The 16331-nt window shown below is 61.4% G+C and overlaps 1 protein-coding gene across 2 annotated transcripts in view; it reads right to left on the bottom strand.

Moving 5' to 3' along the window:
* Nucleotides 1-227: 227 nt before the first annotated feature.
* KNDC1 (kinase non-catalytic C-lobe domain containing 1) overlaps nt 228-16331 on the bottom strand; it is a 31112-nt gene continuing 15008 nt past the window's right edge. Inside the window, exons 11-31 of one of the 2 annotated variants that reach the window (XM_036335726.1) lie at nt 16017-16094; nt 15416-15509; nt 14728-14890; nt 14016-14656; nt 13604-13748; nt 13135-13229; nt 12225-12631; nt 10130-10159; nt 9249-9342; nt 9071-9168; nt 8637-8857; nt 7321-7434; nt 6474-6621; nt 6215-6394; nt 5494-5697; nt 4825-4907; nt 4450-4600; nt 3851-3973; nt 3686-3745; nt 2750-2907; nt 228-2168 (exon numbers count right to left, since the gene is read on the bottom strand). In XM_036335726.1, the coding sequence (XP_036191619.1) occupies nt 1937-2168; nt 2750-2907; nt 3686-3745; nt 3851-3973; nt 4450-4600; nt 4825-4907; nt 5494-5697; nt 6215-6394; nt 6474-6621; nt 7321-7434; nt 8637-8857; nt 9071-9168; nt 9249-9342; nt 10130-10159; nt 12225-12631; nt 13135-13229; nt 13604-13748; nt 14016-14656; nt 14728-14890; nt 15416-15509; nt 16017-16094 (3519 nt within the window). In that variant the 3' untranslated portion in view covers nt 228-1936. The remainder of the gene's footprint in view (nt 2169-2749; nt 2908-3685; nt 3746-3850; nt 3974-4449; nt 4601-4824; nt 4908-5493; nt 5698-6214; nt 6395-6473; nt 6622-7320; nt 7435-8636; nt 8858-9070; nt 9169-9248; nt 9343-10129; nt 10160-12224; nt 12632-13134; nt 13230-13603; nt 13749-14015; nt 14657-14727; nt 14891-15415; nt 15510-16016; nt 16095-16331) is intronic. The other variant, XM_036335727.1, reaches the window with a different exon arrangement.

Raw genomic sequence — 16331 nt, 5'->3', positions numbered from 1 at the left:
TCACAGGCCTGCGCATTCCGGTGGGGCCCGTGGGCAAAAGGGGTTGGCTGACCTGCCCTTCCCCGCACCACCCGAGGACTTGGCTGTGGCCCGAGCACCCCTGGATCCTCACACCTTCGTGAGCACCCTGATTGTCTCTGTCTGGTCACGAAGGAGCCCCCACTCTGACCACAGAGCAGGTGTCACTTTAGGGAGAAACAAACTGAGCCACGGGAAGCCGTCCTGGTAGAAATGACTTTATTTAGAAACCTGCGCTACAGGACAGGAGGGCGCCATGCAAACTTCGTGCTTAAGCCAAAAGCCCCGTCAGCTCCCCTGAATAAGTCGTTAAGATTGGAATGTTTATTTGTGCTGGACACTAATTTTGCTTCAGGCTTTGTGACACTATCTTGTTAAATTCAAAATCTGAAAATGTCAGAGTTGACTGGCAGAACACAATCCTCATATAAAAGCTTAAAAAAAAATAAAGCCACGTTGGCATGGCCAGGAGAGCCGAGTCCCCTGTACGCCATGGAAGCAGGACCTGAAATGAATGTATGTGGGGAAACACATCTTGATATTGAAAAGAGCAGCGTTTTATCACTAGTAACAGTGTTCCTAGAAATACAGCTGGTCGCTCGAAAGAACCACTAATTCTGAAACTCAGAAGAGCAGTCGTGGGTCTTGCAATGATTTGAGTGGAAGAACGGGGGTGCCTGGGATGGTGTCAGGGGGTCTGGCCTCCCACGCCGGGGAAGAGGCCCCGTGGTGGGTGTGACAGCAGGCCCCCTCCCAGGGCGTCCCCCACCCACTGGGCTGTGCTCGGCACCAGCCACGTGGGAAGAACCCTGGAGAGAGCTTGGTGCCACTGAGGCAGCAAACTTCACTTCCTGGTTGGTTCCGACAAAGCGCTGGTGACGGCAAGCGGCGGGAGCCCAGGCTGGGTGTGTGCGTGGCATGCATGGCTGCTGGAGCAGGTGGGCAGCAGCCACAGCCCAGGGGCCCCCTGACCCCCAGACGGGCTAGGGACCTCTCAGGGTCCCCGAAGCTGCCTCTGCTTTGGAGCTGCTGTGTCCTGTGTGCTTTGCTAGGAAGCTGAACCTTGGTCAGGGCGCACCTGTCCCACCAGAAGCTGCTCTAAGTGGGGGCGGTGGGCACGTGGGGCCAGAGGGTACTTGGGGGGCTGCCAGTGTGGAGCTGGGAGGCGCTTGCCAGCAACAGGAGGCTCAGTTGGAATGGGTGGCAGGAAGGGCTGCAGGGCTCTGGGACCCCCACTTGGCTGGGACGGGGTGAGCCAGGGAAGTCTGGGTGGGGGAAGGTCTGGGGGGAGGGAGTGTGAACCAGGTTGGGGCTTGGGCTACTGGGAAGCCTCAGGACCCCCATGGAAGGGTTCAGAACCCCTTGGAACTTATGGTGGGTGTGGGGGTCAGAGGTCAGTCTTGGTCCTTTGTTGCTGGGCACATGGAGGCCAGGCCCATGAAAACACTGCTCATTGGGCAACTCAGTTAAAATCAGAGGCTGGGAGGTGGGGTGGGGTGTGGGGGTAGGTTGGATCCCTGGAGAAGTGGGGAGGGCCATTTCTCTCTGAAAGCTGCACCCTTCCTCCTACTGAAATGGCAGATACCTTCCCTAACTCATTCTCCCAGGGGCTCCAGGAAAGAGCCGGGCGCTTACTTTGTCTATTTTCATTTAAAATGTTAAGATTTCATGTTTAAATTTTCTAGCAGAAACCCCCTGACTTCCACTGGTGCCTGTCCCCTCCGAATCGTGGTCTGCGCCCCTTGCTCTCCCGTTCTGGTGCCCACAGGCCCATGCTGGGCCTGCGTTGGGGGTCCCTAGTCTAAGGTGGCGGGGGCTGCGCCCGCGGGGCCATTGGCCCGGAGCAGCGAGCGGGCGGGCTCCTTTTTCCCCAGCTCCGTCCTTGGTGTGGAATCCGACGTCCGCCCACCGTCCTCCGTCACTGGAATGTGGCTTTCATCTTCCGTAGCTTGTCCTGAATCTTCCGAGAGTGCTTTTCGCTGGCGATCTGGTGGTAGCTGGCCCTGCTGTCTGCGGCTAAGATGGACACGTCAGCCCCGCTGAACCGCGCGATTCTTTGCTTGAGGCAGGCCTGCAGCTTGGCGTCGGGGGCGAAGGAGTAGGGGTTCTCCTGGAACGCGTGCACCTGGCTGGCCACCTTGGCTATGTTTCTGTGTTGGGGAAGGAACGAGATGTCAGTCTGCACGAGTCTCAGGGGCTCATGAATTCCCGACGCGCTCCCAACGGCTGGAACCGAAGCTCTTCAAAGCACAAACTTTGCCTGTCTGGACCAACGAGGCCAGACCTCAGGCCTGTGGTCTGTCCATCCGTCCATCCGTCCCTCCATCTGCTTTGCATTTCACAAATATTTACTGAAAATCTATGTCGCCCTGGTCGGTGCTAAGGATTCCAACATGAATGAAACCCACTGTCGCTGTTGGGCGGACGGAGGAGGTGGGTACGGTAGATGTGGGTCATTTAAGGGGTATTGTTAGCGGTGTCTGGGTGCACGTCTCCCAGCACCGGGTTCAGTGGCAGAGGATGGCAGCATGGGACATGCGGGCATGAAGTTTAGAGCAGGAGGTGGCTGCAGGTCACAGGGGTAGGGGATGCCCTGGGCTAGGGTAAGGGTTGAGTGAGGATTAGGGGGACCAGCCCTCAGAGGAGCAGGAGGGATGAGGGAGTCTCTCACCTGAGCTTGCGGCACCCCAAGGCCCCTCACCTGAGCTTGTGGCACCCCAGGGCCCCTCACCTGAGCTTGCTCCACCTGTGGGCCCCGTTGGTCATGGTGAAGCCCCCAGTCTCCAGCTGCTGGATGTGCATGGCCAGGAGGCGGGCTGAGGGCAGGGTGGGCTGGGCCCGGAAGCGGCGCCCTTCCATCAGACACAGGCTGTCGCTCTTCAGGAACACCTGGTGGCCCAGCCAGGGGCGTGGGCGAGGGAGACAGGCCAGAGGTCAGTCCTGGGCGGTCAGCCAGTCCTGGCTCAGCCCAGTCCATCCCAATTGGCGCCCATAGTCCCGCAGCCTTCGGACTTACAAGCCGTCCAAACGCACCTTGGATTATTGGATTGGGGATCGAAAGTCCAGTGTCTTCAGCTTGGACACCACAAAGGCCACACTGACCCCCTCAGAAAGCTGCACCCCTCCTACTACTGAAATGGCAGATTCCTTCCCTAACTCATTCTCCCAGGGGCTCCAGGAAAGAGCCAGTGACCCAACTCCCCAGATAGTAGTAAGACCAAGGCCGGCTGCAGAGGCCATGTCTGGTGTTAACCGAGGACACACAGCCCGTCCGCCCGCAGAGAGCTGTGTCTGGGCTGGGCCTGCTCCTGGCAGTTGGGGGGAAAGGTCCATTGTTCCAAACTGTTTCCTCCCTCACGGCCTCACTTTGTCAGCCGGTGAGGAGGCGGCCAGTCAGCCAAGCTCAGGTCCTCTGGCACCTGTACCCTGTGCCGCTGGCCCAGCAGGTGGGCTTCTGGAGCCCCTGCGCTCCCAGCCGGCTTTGCCCAGGTGAGTGGCACTGGCCCCGTGGGGAGATGGGCAAGGCCGGGCTGCTCCATGCATGACTCTGAGGGGCCATGTGCTCTGGGGCCCTGATGCTGGCTCTGAGGGGTTGCCACCCCCCAGCTGTGCCGGTCGCATCCCCAGGCAGACACAGTTGCCTGAAGCTCACGCAGAGCAGGAGTACCTCCACGGCTTTCAGCTCCTCCATGACCTCTGCTATCTTCGCAGGTAAGATCCTCCAGGCCTAGAATGAGAGCACAGGTGAGACCCTGCGGCGGGCTGGCGCCCCCAGCCCTCAGCACACACGGCCGAGGTCAGCAGCGTCCGGCCGCAGCCCTCGTGGGCTCACCGGGCACTGTCTTACGGCGAGGTGCTCCAGGCCACCCAGGATCTGCATGGCGGTCGCAAAGTTCCTCTGCTCGTAGCACGATTTGGCAATCAGCAGGAATTTGGACAGCAGGTTGACCTGCAACTGACACGGGAAACGGCGCACTCAGCGTCTTCCAGGTGTCACGGATGGTAGGGGAAGCCACCTTGGATGCCGTGATATTTATAACGTCGCGAATTAGGACAAACCAGGTGAGCTCAGGTTCCCTGTTCCCCCATCGGGCAGAAGTGAAGGTGGGTCAATCTGTCAACTAATAAACTCCTAAGCTCCCAAAGGGGAAAGAAATAGAAACTGGCATTTATTAATGGGCCTTGGCGTTGCCCTGCGGGCCTTGGGGTGAGGGACACGAAGGAGTATCAGAGAAGGAAAGAAGAAACTGCAGAGGCTGTCAATGCCAGGAGCGGACATGAACTTGGCTGCACCATCTGATGGCCGGGGGCCGGCCTGCGAACCCTCCTGCCCTGGGAGACGGATGACGACGAGGCCCCTCAGGATGGCCGCTAGCCGTGCAGTCAGACCCCAGGCCCTGCTCTGAGCTCAGAGCTGCGGAGGCCGCCAACCTTGGAGGTGTGGCTGGTCACGATCTCGGCGGCCACCCAGTTGCTGACGTCATCTGCACTTCTTAAAAGCTGCAACAGGTACTTGTCCTGGACGTAATTGGGCAGAAATAGGCTACAGGTTTTGGCCGACAGAGACTCAGAGGAGCTGGCCCTGGAAGAGACATGGGTGCGCGTCACGGCAAGGCAGGCGCTGGGGCCTGGGCTGGGCCAGGCCGGGCTGCGTGACTGCGGAGGGTCTGGCTCGGAGGCCGTTCCTGAGACCAGCATCTCTCCTCAGACAAGAGTGTCCGCGAGACACTTCGGTCAAGCTGCTGAGACCCTCCCGCCAATCATCCACCCCAGGCCTCCGGTGGACACCTGCGGGTGGACACTCACTTCGGGATGGCGGCACTTTTGTCCATGACGCCCAGGGCCCGTGAGTTTAGGAAGTGGACGGGATGGCACCTTTGAAACAAGTCCTGCGGAGACAAGGACACAGACAGTCAGGGCACCTTTCCCGGGGACCTCAAGGCAGCGTCCTGGGGGCTGTGTGTGGAGGGGGGTCATCTCTGCATTGCCTGTCCTGTGTGCTGTAGGGCTTGGCCCCTGCCCGGTTGTGATCGCGCTGGGTCGCTGTCACTGCTGTCACCTGTCGAGTGACATGGGGTACCAGGATGGTGAGGGGCCGGGCCCAGGGGGAGCAAAGAGCCTGGAGGTGCCTGAACTCCTTGGGTCCTGGGGCAGATCCAGGAGAGAGGAGGTGATACCCAAGGTGGTACCCATGGCAGTCCAAAGGGCACCCTCTGGTGCTTGAGAGGGGGGAGTGTCAGGGGTGCAGGAGGGTGGGCAGCAGGCCCTGTGTGCCTTGTGTGCCCAGAGCCAGAGTCCCTCCTGGATCCCTTTTAGCGGCACCCACCCCCCGGCCTGTGCACCTGTCAGCCAGGCTCCCTTCACTGCGTGTCAGTGTGCCCCTCCAGCAGACATCTGTGGGGCCCGCGAGACCCTGCCGATGCCCTACCAGTGAGCCTCATGGGACCTGCCTGCACCCAGCTGCTGGCCCCTCACCTGCTGCAGCAGCGTCAGCTGGGTGAAGAGCTGGTGGGTGCTGTACTCAGTCAGGAAGTAGGGCCCCTTCTCGCTGGTCTTGGCGTAGGGGCCGCAGAAGTCCTCGAAGAAGCAGGGCTTGGGCAGGGCGGACGCGATGGTGTACTGGCGCTCCTTGTGTGGCAGTGCCAGCCCGTTGCCCCGGGGCAGCCTCCAGGGGAAGCTCTGCAGGGGGGCACAGGGGTGGGAGAGGACCCAGGCTCAGGACCCTTCAGCCTGGCTCAGCTAGAGCCAGAGCACACATCCCTCCCGCCTGCGGCCGTGTGGGCTCAAGCCCCCCTTTTCCTGGTTAATTCAGGGGGTCTCCCATAGATAGAGCCACTGAAGTTTGGGGCTGTCCCCACACACTATGGAAAGGATCCCTCAGTCCCCGTGCTTGTCCCAGGGCAGGAATGACAATGCCTCCTTCCACCTGGATCTCTGGTCCAAGGACAGGAAGTGAGGTCATCTTAGCGCCTGGCCTGGCCCCTTTGCTGTCCTTGCCCAGGATGAGAGGGGACAGGAAGTGCCAGCCCCACAGGGCTGGTCGCAGGACTGGCAGCACGAAGTATGTGTGCATATGTGCCCGTGTGCACATGTATGCATATGGGCATGTGTATGTGTGCACGTCTGTGTGGGGGTGCACAAGCACACTGGGAGCAGCACCTGTCCCGGGAGGCCCGCTCCTGGGAAAGGCCCCTACCTTGCGGGAGATGCTGTCTTCCGAGAGCCTCTTACAGAGGGCGTTGAGGGATCTGGTGGCCTCCTCGGTCTCCTTGGGGACCTCCAGGTCTGTGCTGTGTGGGGCGCCCTCAGTCCGCCGGTCTGTGCCCACCTCCAGGAGGCCCAGCAGGTGCTCCACGGAGCTGTCCAGGGGCAGGATCTTGGACAGAAGCAGAGGGGTCAAGGCTGTGTCCTGGGCGGGTGCTGGCTGCCACTCCCGAGTGCTGCCCGGTGGTCACCTGGGAGGAGATGAAGTCCTCCAGCCGCCCCAGCAGCCCGGCGTTCCTGGTGAAGTCCACGGTGTAGCAGTCTTCCACCCAGGCCTGCAGCAGGCAGAGGCTGCGCTTGTAGATCTTGGTGAAGGTCGAGGTGGGGTCCTCATGGGCCCTGGAGGCAGATGGCCAGACAAGGGTGGGGGGTGTGGAGCCTGAATGCAGCTTTGTCTTCAAGGGGGTGTTTTAGCCCCTACCCTGCCCGTCTGGGGACAGGAGAGAGGCAGCAGCTGCCACATAACAGGGACCCAGGGCTCAGGTCACAGGGCAGGACCTGGCCCTCCTGCCACCCCCAGAGCCAGCGCCCGGGACACCAGGGGGCAGCAAGCCACGGGAGAGCGCTCGCTTCCCAACAGGCAGGTGGGAGCCTGGCTCCACGTGTGGAGGGAATGGGTTGGGGGGTGTCTCCTGTAAGCCCCTCTCCCACAAGGATGGGCTGAGACTGCCAGGGCTTCCAGCCTGGTGAGGGCGCACAGGGGTGTGGGGAGAGGGCTCCTAGCCAGCTCAGGAAACAGCCAGCGTGCATCCACCCACCACCCAGCACCCCACCCCTCGGCTGTGGGTGAGCTGCAGGACCCTCCCCACTTGGGGGTTGCCTGGTCTTCCCACTTGTCCCTGTCCCCACCCTCTGCCTTTCCCCATCATCGCACTTCCATGGCCTCTCCAGGCGAGGCCACCATCCCCTCCTGCCCATGCTGGCTCCCTTCTCTGCGGCAGTGACACCTTGGCCTCCTCCATCCTCCCCTTCCTTGTCGGGGTCAGCAGACGAGGGGCCTGGCGTCCACCCTGCGGTATGCGGCCCATGGGGCTGTACCTGGACAGGGTGCTGCTGATGCGGTCGAGGAGGAAGTGCAGGAAGTCCTGGGGTGTGCAGAAGTAGCGGAAGGTGTACAGGAACTGCTGCACGTAGCCCTCCAGGAAGGCGTCGCTGCGCAGAGGGGCCTGTCAGACCCGGCAGGGCCTCCCGCTGCCCCTCACCTGTGCTTCAGGTGAGCGGGACGCCCGCTTCCACCCACAGCCTCCGATAGTGGTTCTGGGGTAAATGTGTGTGTGAGCGAGTGTGCGTATGGCTGTGTGTGAGTGTGAACATAAGGGTGATTGAGTGTGAGCTCTGTGTGTGAGTGGCCATCACTTTTTAAGGCCCACCTGTTAGTCACACACTGAGCACACACAGTCACCGCCCCCGGTGGACATCCCTGCGTTAGGAAAGAGCAAGCTGTGCCCCAGAGCTCTGCGTCATTAGGGTGAAACTAGGCCGGGGAGTGTACGAGGGCCCCCACCCGCAGGGGTGCCCCAGAAAGCCTCAGTGGGCTGGGAACACGGAAGGCTCAGGCCAGGGACTAGGCAGCCACCAGCCCACTTTGCTCTGCAAAGAGGGGTCCCACTCATGGGTCTTCAAAAGCCACGCCTGGGTTAAGAGCCTGCCAAGAGGGCCGTGCCCGGGGGCCAGGTGGAGCTGCGGGGCCCATGCAGGACGCAGGTGCATCTATGGCCCAGGTGGGCAGAGGGGTGGAGGGGCACTGGGGGCGACATGTGACATGTGAGTGGGCGGAGGTTCCTGCTGCAGGGCGAGCTTACAGGCCGGGTGTGCGATGAACCTAAGCAGTTCACGCCCACAGTGGCGGCTGCACACATACCCCAGTGAGCCTCTGAGCCCAGCCCCACCGCAGTCCCTGGGGAGCCAGGCGGTCAGCTAAGGGGTGTTTTGACTTAGTAAAGTGGATGGGATTCAGGTGTGTCTCCAAGGAAGGAGCCTGTGTGCATTTAACCTGAGAAGCCTGCTGGGCAGTGAATCACACACTTTCCCCCAAAGAGCCTGCTGGGGCCCCCAAGACCGAGACCCAGACCCAGACCTGCTGCCGGGTGGGCCTGTGGCTCTGAGGCCACTCAAGCCCGGACCCCAACAAAGGAGCACGCGGCAGCGACCACATGTCAGCAAGCCCAGGTGAGGTTCATTCTAAATGAAAATCGTGCAAACCCGTCTCCGATGAGGGGAGGCAAGACTTCCCCCACCTCCTCCCCCTCCAAGGGGCTCGTTCCTTTTTTTTTGCTTCCCTTCCGCTCTCCAAGGCCCGACAGGTGACGGGGAAACCATGCCCCCCTCTCCCCCCGCCGGGGCACGGGCTGCACCTGGAGTAGAGGTAGGCCATGAGCCCCAGCGGCGTGCCGGCCTGCAGGACGCGGGCCTTGCGCTGCCGGCCTCCGCGGGGGTGCTTGCTGACGTTGTAGAAGATGAGGGACGAGGACTCGTCCAGGGGACTGAAGTCCAGCGTGTCGCAGGGGGCCGAGGAGATGTTCACGATCACGGGCAGGGCACAGGGCTCCAGGCCCCACCGCTCCGCGTGCACGACCTGAGGGGAGAGCGCGTCAGTGTGGTCCGGCTGAGCTGCGCCACCAGGCGTGTGTGGGGGGGACACTGGTCCCCGGGCGCCCTGCCACTGACCCCAGGCGGCGGCACCGCGTGTGGCCCCTCAAAAGTCAGGGTTTGTTCCTACAGTGGGTTTCCCAGGTGGTCACTGCGGAACACCCACGCGAGAGGGGGTGCAGCATGCAGGGCGACTCGCCTGTAGGTACTTCTTGACCAGCCCGAGGAACTGCACCTTGGACTTCATTTCTTCCAGCTGCCCCTTTAGTTTGGACAGCATCGTCTTCACCTCGGAGCCTGGGGGCCCGGCAGAGTCAGCACCCGGCGGCCCTGGCCCCGGGGGGCCCCCGTGCGACCCTGAGCACCGATGACCCTACCTTTACTCCGCTTCTCCTTCTGTAAGAGTTTCTGGTAGAACTTAAGGGTCTTCCGGTAGGTTCTCTTCTCTATCATGAGCTGCTGCTCCAGCTCCTGGGGAGGAAAGAGCTGCTGGGCCCAGGGCCGGGCCGTGCGGCCTCAGCCCCCACGGGATGCACTTTTCAGCTGGCCCCACGCAAAAGGCAGCTCAGAGAACAGCCAGCGTGCATCCGCCCACCACCCAGCACCCCACCCCTCGGCTGTGGGTGAGCTGCAGGACCCTCCCCACTTGGGGGTTGCCTGGTCTTTCCACTTGTCCCTGTCCCCACCCTCTGCCTTTCCCCATCATCGCACTTCAATGGCCCCTCCAGGCGACAGGTGCACTCACTGTGGGGGGGGGGGGGGGAGGCACTGCCGTGTGGGTCCTGACAAATGGACAGCACACGCGGGCCCTCAGTGCCCCACTCACCCAGCGCCCCGGCCTGTTACCCTCTCGCTCTGTTGTGGGGCAGCGAATGTGAAGTGTGTCCACTAGGGGTTTTAAAAATATATTTTATTGATTTTTTTACAGAGAGGAAGGGAGAGGGATAGAGAGTTAGAATCATCGATGAGAGAGAAACACCGATCAGCTGCCTCCTGCACACCTCCTACTGGGGATGTGCCCGCAACCAAGGTACATGCCTCTGACTGGAATCGAACCTGGGACCTTTCAGTCCGCAGGCCGACGCTCTATCCACTGAGCCAAACCGGTCAGGGCAAGGGGGTTTTATACTTTCGTGCTTTCCTGAGGCTCCTGTTTTGAAGCCGACACAGTGGGTTCTCGAGGAGAAATGTGAAAAGGTGGCTACGGGCAGGTCTCCCCAGCCCGTTACCCATTATGCAGAGGGCCCAGGAAGCTCACCTGCCTGCACTCAGGTTCCAAGAGAGACGTCTTCCCAGGTGAGCAGGAAAAAGGGAGGAACAAGGTCACTGCTGGTCACCTGCCCCACAGCCTTTCCCCAGACCACCTCCCCTCCTGCAGCCCGTCCCCACAGGGGCCACCCGTAGAGCGTCGGCAGGGCCCCGCGTGGCTCCCAGGGGCTTGTCCAGGTTGGCGTTTCAGAGGCGGGAGGCCCAGGGGTCCCAGCCATAGGCTCACAACCCAGTAAAAATGGATGCTGCCCCAGCAGAATCTTTCATCTGAGCTGGCCTCAGTCCATTTTTTTTTTTTTTTAAATTTTTTGAGTTAATCCTCACCTGAGGATATATTTTCATTGATTTTTAGAGAGAGTGGGAGGAGGAGAGACAGAGAGGGAGGGAGAAACATTGATTGGTTGCCTCCCACATGCCGGGGAGCAAGCCTGCAATGGGGGTACATGTCCTTGACCCGGAATTGAACCTGGGACCCTTCAGTCCGTGGGCCAGGGCTCTATCCACTGAGCCACGCTGGCTAGGGCCTTTTCCTCGTTTTTTAACTGGGTGGTCTGTTTTGTTGCTGATTTTAGGAACTGTTAGGATATTCTGTATTACATTCTTATCAGGTAGATGACTTGCAAATGTTTCCGCCATCTGTGGGAGCCTTTTCACTCTGTTGATAGAGTCATTTGATGCACAAAAGCTTTAATTTTAATGAAGTCAGTTTATTTTTTTCTTTTGTTGCTTGTGCTTTTGGTGTCATATCCAAGAAATCATGGCCCAATCCAGGTTGGGGGAGCTTCCCCCTATATTTCCTTCTAAGACAGTGGTTCTCAACCTTCCTAATGCCGCGACCCTTTAATACAGTTCCTCATGTTGTGGTGACCCCCAATTTCATTGTTACAAATTGAACATAATTAAAGCATAGTGATTAATCAAAAAAACAATATGTAATTATATATGTGTTTTCCGATGGTCTTAGGCGATCCCTGTGAAAGGGTCGTTCTACCCCCAAAGGGGTCTCAACCCACAGGTTGAGAACTGCTGTTCTAAAAGTTTTATAGTTTTAGCTCTTAGGTTTAGGTCTCCGCTTCTTTAGCTAATTTCTGTCTACGGCGTGAGGTCAGGTCCAGCCTCACCCTTTTGCACGTGGACATCGTTTCCCAGCACCACTCGTTGACGACCGTCCTTGCCCCATTGGGTGCTCTTGGCCGCCTTGTCAGAGCCATTTGACTGCAGAGGTGAGATCATTTCTGGGCTCTCTGTTCTGTCCCACGGCCCCTGTCTGTCCCCATGCCAGCACCACACTGAGTTGGTTACAGCAGCCTTGCAGTGAACGTTGAAATCGGAAGTGTGAGTCCTCCAGCTTTTCTTTTCCATGATTGTTTTGGTCATTCAGGGTCCCTTGAGATTCTTAAGAATTCTGGGATGGGTTTTCCTCTTTCTGTAAAGAACGTCACTGGGCCATCTCTTCGTTTTAACTCAGCCGCCTAGATCCATGCCAGGACGGAGGCAGGGCGGGTCTCTTTCTGGCTGGGACTTAGTAGTAAGCAAAGCTCAGAAGTGGCAGGAGGAGGACAAGAAACACACGGGGAAAGCTTAGACGGCGCAGAAGAGCTGGGAGACACTTTCCTGTGACTTGTGGCTTGGAGACCAGAAGTGACCTGGGCTGAGGACCACTGATGGGTTCCCTCCCGTCCACCACCCTGGGCACCATGGCAGCCCAGGCCAGGCGGACTGCCGGGGCCCAGGCTGAGCTGACGGCCACAGCAGGTGTTTCTCAAAGGGATGCTGCTGATCGGCAGAGGGAGCTACACCTGCCGCAGCCAGAGCGCTGACCGGGCTCCCCAGGACCAGGTGACCTCCTGCCAACGGTCACCTGGTGGCCAGGTGCTCCGCTAACAAGGACAGAAAAGCCATTTCCTCTAACAAAATGTGGAGGACACGTGAAGATGAGCACGGGGAGGGCGCGGCGCTCCAGCTGGCGGGGGATCACGGGGCGTGAGTGGGGCGCTGGGAGTGGTCACCTGAGAGAAGAACTCTTGCTTGGACTCAGCCCCACCCCCCCCCAACCCGGGTGTGGACGGAGGCCCCGCACTCACCGGGCTTGAGGTGTCGGGGTTCCCACCGGCCTTCTGCCCCTCCAGCTCCTTCACATAGTTGTGGACGTCGGTGCCAAAGCAGTCGGCCTCGTAGAAGGCGCTGCTCCAGCCGGGGCTGCAGCTCTGGAACTCAGCCGCGCCCGGGTTCACAACTGGGCCACCGTCCTTGGGCCTGGCCAGCTGGGCCGCTGTCTCCACGTCCGGGGTCCCTCTGGCTGGCTCTGGGCCCCCTGCCTGTGGCTGGTCCGCGGGGGTCCCAGGCGGCTGCTCCCTCTCGGCTTTTACTGACTTCTGAGGCCGAAATCCCACCTCCAAGTTGCCTCGGGACAGCTCATCCGAGTCCATGTCGGACAGCGAGGGGGGTGGGCAGGGGGCTCTGCTGCTGTGAGCGGCCGGCATGTCCTTCCCTGGACAGAGGACAGAGGGTTGGGGCAGCAGCTGCAGGTCATGCAGAGGGTCCGCCACAGACTGTTTCCTGAGAGGCTACTTGCACCCGGTCGGGGACGTGAGGCCCTTCGGGGGGTCCAGGCACCCCCACTTCTGCCCAAGAGGGGCCACAAGGGTCCTCAAAAACCCAGCTGTCACATGGGGGCGAACTTGACAGTGGAGACTGAGGGAACCCTCAACCACGTGCAAATAGACGGACACGATAAAGTGAGTCTGCAGAGGGAGGGTCAGGACAGGTGATGCATCATCCTCAGGCACATGCGGTGAAAGAGGGGTGAAAGGGGGTGAGGGGCCCAAGGCCACCTGGGCACCCGCTTGTCACCTCACCCGTCCCCCTGCACAGTACAGACCCCCAGGGGAGGAGGACAAAGGAAGCCTCTCCTGTAACTGTCCAGCCACATAGGGAGGGTCGAGATGAACCTGCCGTGGAAAGTGGCCCCCCGCCCCCGCCCACATGGCTCACCTGCTCCGCGCAGCAAGGGCCGTTTGCTGGACGGTGAGCCGCTTCGTGCGCTGGCCTGGCCGCCCTCGGGCTGTGACCCAGCCTCCTCCGGGGTGCTGCCACCAGAAGGAGGACGCTGGAGCCTCCGTGACCCCTCCCCTGGGCTCCCCGCCCCTGCATCACCGCAGGCGCCCTCTGCACCACCTCCCACGGAAGGTTATTTGCCTCCTCCAGCTGGTTCCTGAGCCAGGAGATCTGCCTCCTGGCCCCCTGTGACCCCATGGGCCCCCCTTCCTCCCTAAGGGACCAGGTGCTAGAACCGGAAGCTGGGGAAGCAGGGTGGGCTTTGGGCCATGAGAGCAACCCCTGTGGGGAGGGTGTGGAGCTGAATGCTGGGGTGAGGAGGGGCGGGAGGAGGAAGCGGCCAGTGGACACAGGGTCTGCCTCAGGGACCCGGGTGGGGGAGCCTGGGGCCCGAGGGGGCACTCACCTCCTGGAGGGCGACGTTCTCTCGTTCACCACTTTGAAAAGATTCTGCAGCAGCTTCTCCCCCCAGTAGAGGTCACAGAACTTCTCTGATATGGCCCCGCAGAAAGTGGCGTAGGTGAGATCTTTCAAGGCGTAAATATATTCCCCTGGTTTTACACATTGATAGAGGCAAGTTAAAATGTGGGGGAGCAATTTTGGGGGTCCCCTCACTTTCTGCGCAAATGAGGCTGGTCTCGGGCTGGGCTCCGAGACCCTCTTGGCTGCCAGAGGACCCGTGGGGGCTGGCTCTGCTCACTGGCTCTTCGTGCAGAGGATTGGGGCCCCTCTTTGTGGTGACAGAGGCCCCCCTCATGCCGACCCTCCGCCCGTGCACTGTGTCCCCTGCCACTCTCGGCCCTGGTGGCCCCCAGTACCCATGATCAGTGCCTCCAGCCCGTTGTCCAGGTAGCCGTCGAAGGCGAACTCCTCCTGGATGAGGCGCGTGGCCTCCTGCAGGGACGGGCAGGCCGTGCTCTTGGGGACGGGTGAGGCGTCCACACTGGATGGACACAGCTTGCGGTCTGCTGGCCGGGGTTGCTCGGGGTGACTGTCTGGGGCACCCCTGGGGCTGTCTGGACTTGCCTTGGCCAGGGAGGGGCTGAATGGTGGGCCCTGGGGCTCCTGGCCGGGGCCCTTGGTGGCCTTGCTCCTGGGCGGCTTGGCCGGGTGATGCAGGCCCTGGCGAGCTGCGGTGGGCTCGGGGGTGCGGGGCCCCAGGCCTCTGGAAGAGGCTCCAGGTGGGACCCGCTCCTCCAGCCCTCCCTCTTGGGGCATCGCTGAGGAGGTGGGAGCTGGGGGGCAGGGGCACCCCTGGGCTGACCCTCTCCGCACCAACTCTCTTGGGGGTCCTGGGGCTGTGCCACACGAGCTGGGTCCAGGCGCCATCTGGTCAGGTGTCTCCAAGCTGGTGGCCACTGTGTGGGCCTCAGGCACCTTCTTCTCATCAATGTCCCCGTCCAGCCTGCCTTTCCTCTCCTCTGGCCTCTCTGCCGGCCCCGACCTGGCAAGTACCTCCCTGTGAGCAGGAGAGAGCACTCAGGAGGGGCTCCCGGGCCCAGCCGGCTCCTGGCCACACCTGCCACTCACCTGGCCGCACCTGCGTCGGGTGCGAGGACGATGGGCTTGAAGTGCGTGGCTGGGGAGGCGAACGCTTCGGGCAGCTCCAAAGCCTCCTCGCAGCAGGAGGGTGGATCGGGCGCAGGCCCCTGCACAGCCATGAGTCTGGTGTCACCGCTGACCTGCACGAAGCCTGGACAAACTTGGGGTGAGTGTGGGTGGGGGGATGGCTCCTCCAGCTCTGAGGGGGTGCTGTGACCCCTCCCACCATCCCCAAGCGCACTGGGACCTCCCGGCACAAGGGGAAGGGAGACTTCATGGAGGCTGAGCCCAGGGCGGCTGGAGCTGGGAGGGAGGCTGGGGATGCTACTCAGGGAGGGCTGGGGCCATGAAAACCCTGAGGACCCGGCCACAGGCAGGATGGGGCAGGTGCCGTGGAGACAGGACACCGTGGGCTCTGTGGAGGGGACGGAGCAGGACAACTAGGGGGTCGGCGATGTGAACACAGGAGGGGGGAGAGGAGGCGGGCGGAGCTGCTGCTCTGGCAGCTGGTAAGATGGGAGAGAATTTAGAGCCGAGGGCTGAGCAACGGGGCGTTGAGAAGAGACTGAGGCCAGGGGGAGGGCAGCTGGGGGTCCCGGGGATGCCCAGGGCAGGGTCACTCTCTGGCGGACAGCAGGGGCCCCGGGGCAGGAGGGGCTGGTCCCGGGGGACTCACCTGAGCTGGACCCGGGAGCTGGCGCTGCGCTGGGGGTCAGTTCAACCACCGATAACACATTTTGGAGGCTGATGGTCTCTTCCTCCTGGTAAACCTGGGGCAGAAGGACACGGGCCCCCCGGTGAGGCGACAGCGGAGGCCCAGGGCTCACTCTCAACCCCTCGCTCCAGCCTCAGCCGCCTCGCAGAGCCTCCAGGGCACTTGCATCCGATTCCACAAGGGCTGGTCGGTTTCTAGGGCTCAGGAAGGCTGTGTACCATCCCAGACCCTGGTGGGTGGTGGGTGCCTGTTTGCTGACCCAGGGACCCTGAGGTGGCCTGCCCCGGTCAGCTGCCTGGGGAGCCGACAGGGACGTGTATAAATGATGCAGCTACCTGAGGGCCAGTGTGCAGGCCACCTGGGTGAGCCCCATCCCCTGCCCTGGGTCAGTGGGTCAGGGCGTGGGGCTGCTGTTCAAGACGGTGAGAAAGGCTGAGAATGTGTCAGTTACCCACACCCCTACACTCTGTACAACAAACAGTGGAAACAGGGACCCCGTCTCCCTGGCGCCCCAGGGCAGGTTCTGGGGCTCGCACCTGAGCCTTGGAAGTCGCCCCCTTACCTTACAGGTGGATGCCCTCAGGTGCGCTAAAATCTTTCTGCTGTCCATGCCTCGCTGAAGGAGGTAACTGCCACATATCTGAAAGAAAGGACACAGGCCACACGTCCGACACGCGGAGATGCGGGAGGCTTGGCCACCAGCTCGTCTCCCGCCAGGCTGGACAGGAGCGGGTCAGCGAGGGCATGGTGGAGGGGCTCGGGGCTCCCCTGCAGGAAGACCCCAGGGATGGCCAGGCGCGGGCAGCCTGTGATCAATGTCAGCGTCCGCACACCTAGAGGCTGTTCTCCTGGATGTCCTCCGTAGGAATAAAAACTG

This window comes from Myotis myotis, unplaced genomic scaffold, assembly GCF_014108235.1.
Source record: "Myotis myotis isolate mMyoMyo1 unplaced genomic scaffold, mMyoMyo1.p scaffold_m19_p_15, whole genome shotgun sequence".
NCBI classification, from domain to species: Eukaryota; Metazoa; Chordata; class Mammalia; order Chiroptera; family Vespertilionidae; genus Myotis; species Myotis myotis.
Note: the sequence above shows the minus strand (reverse complement) of the source record. Positions and strands in the feature narration are given on the sequence as shown.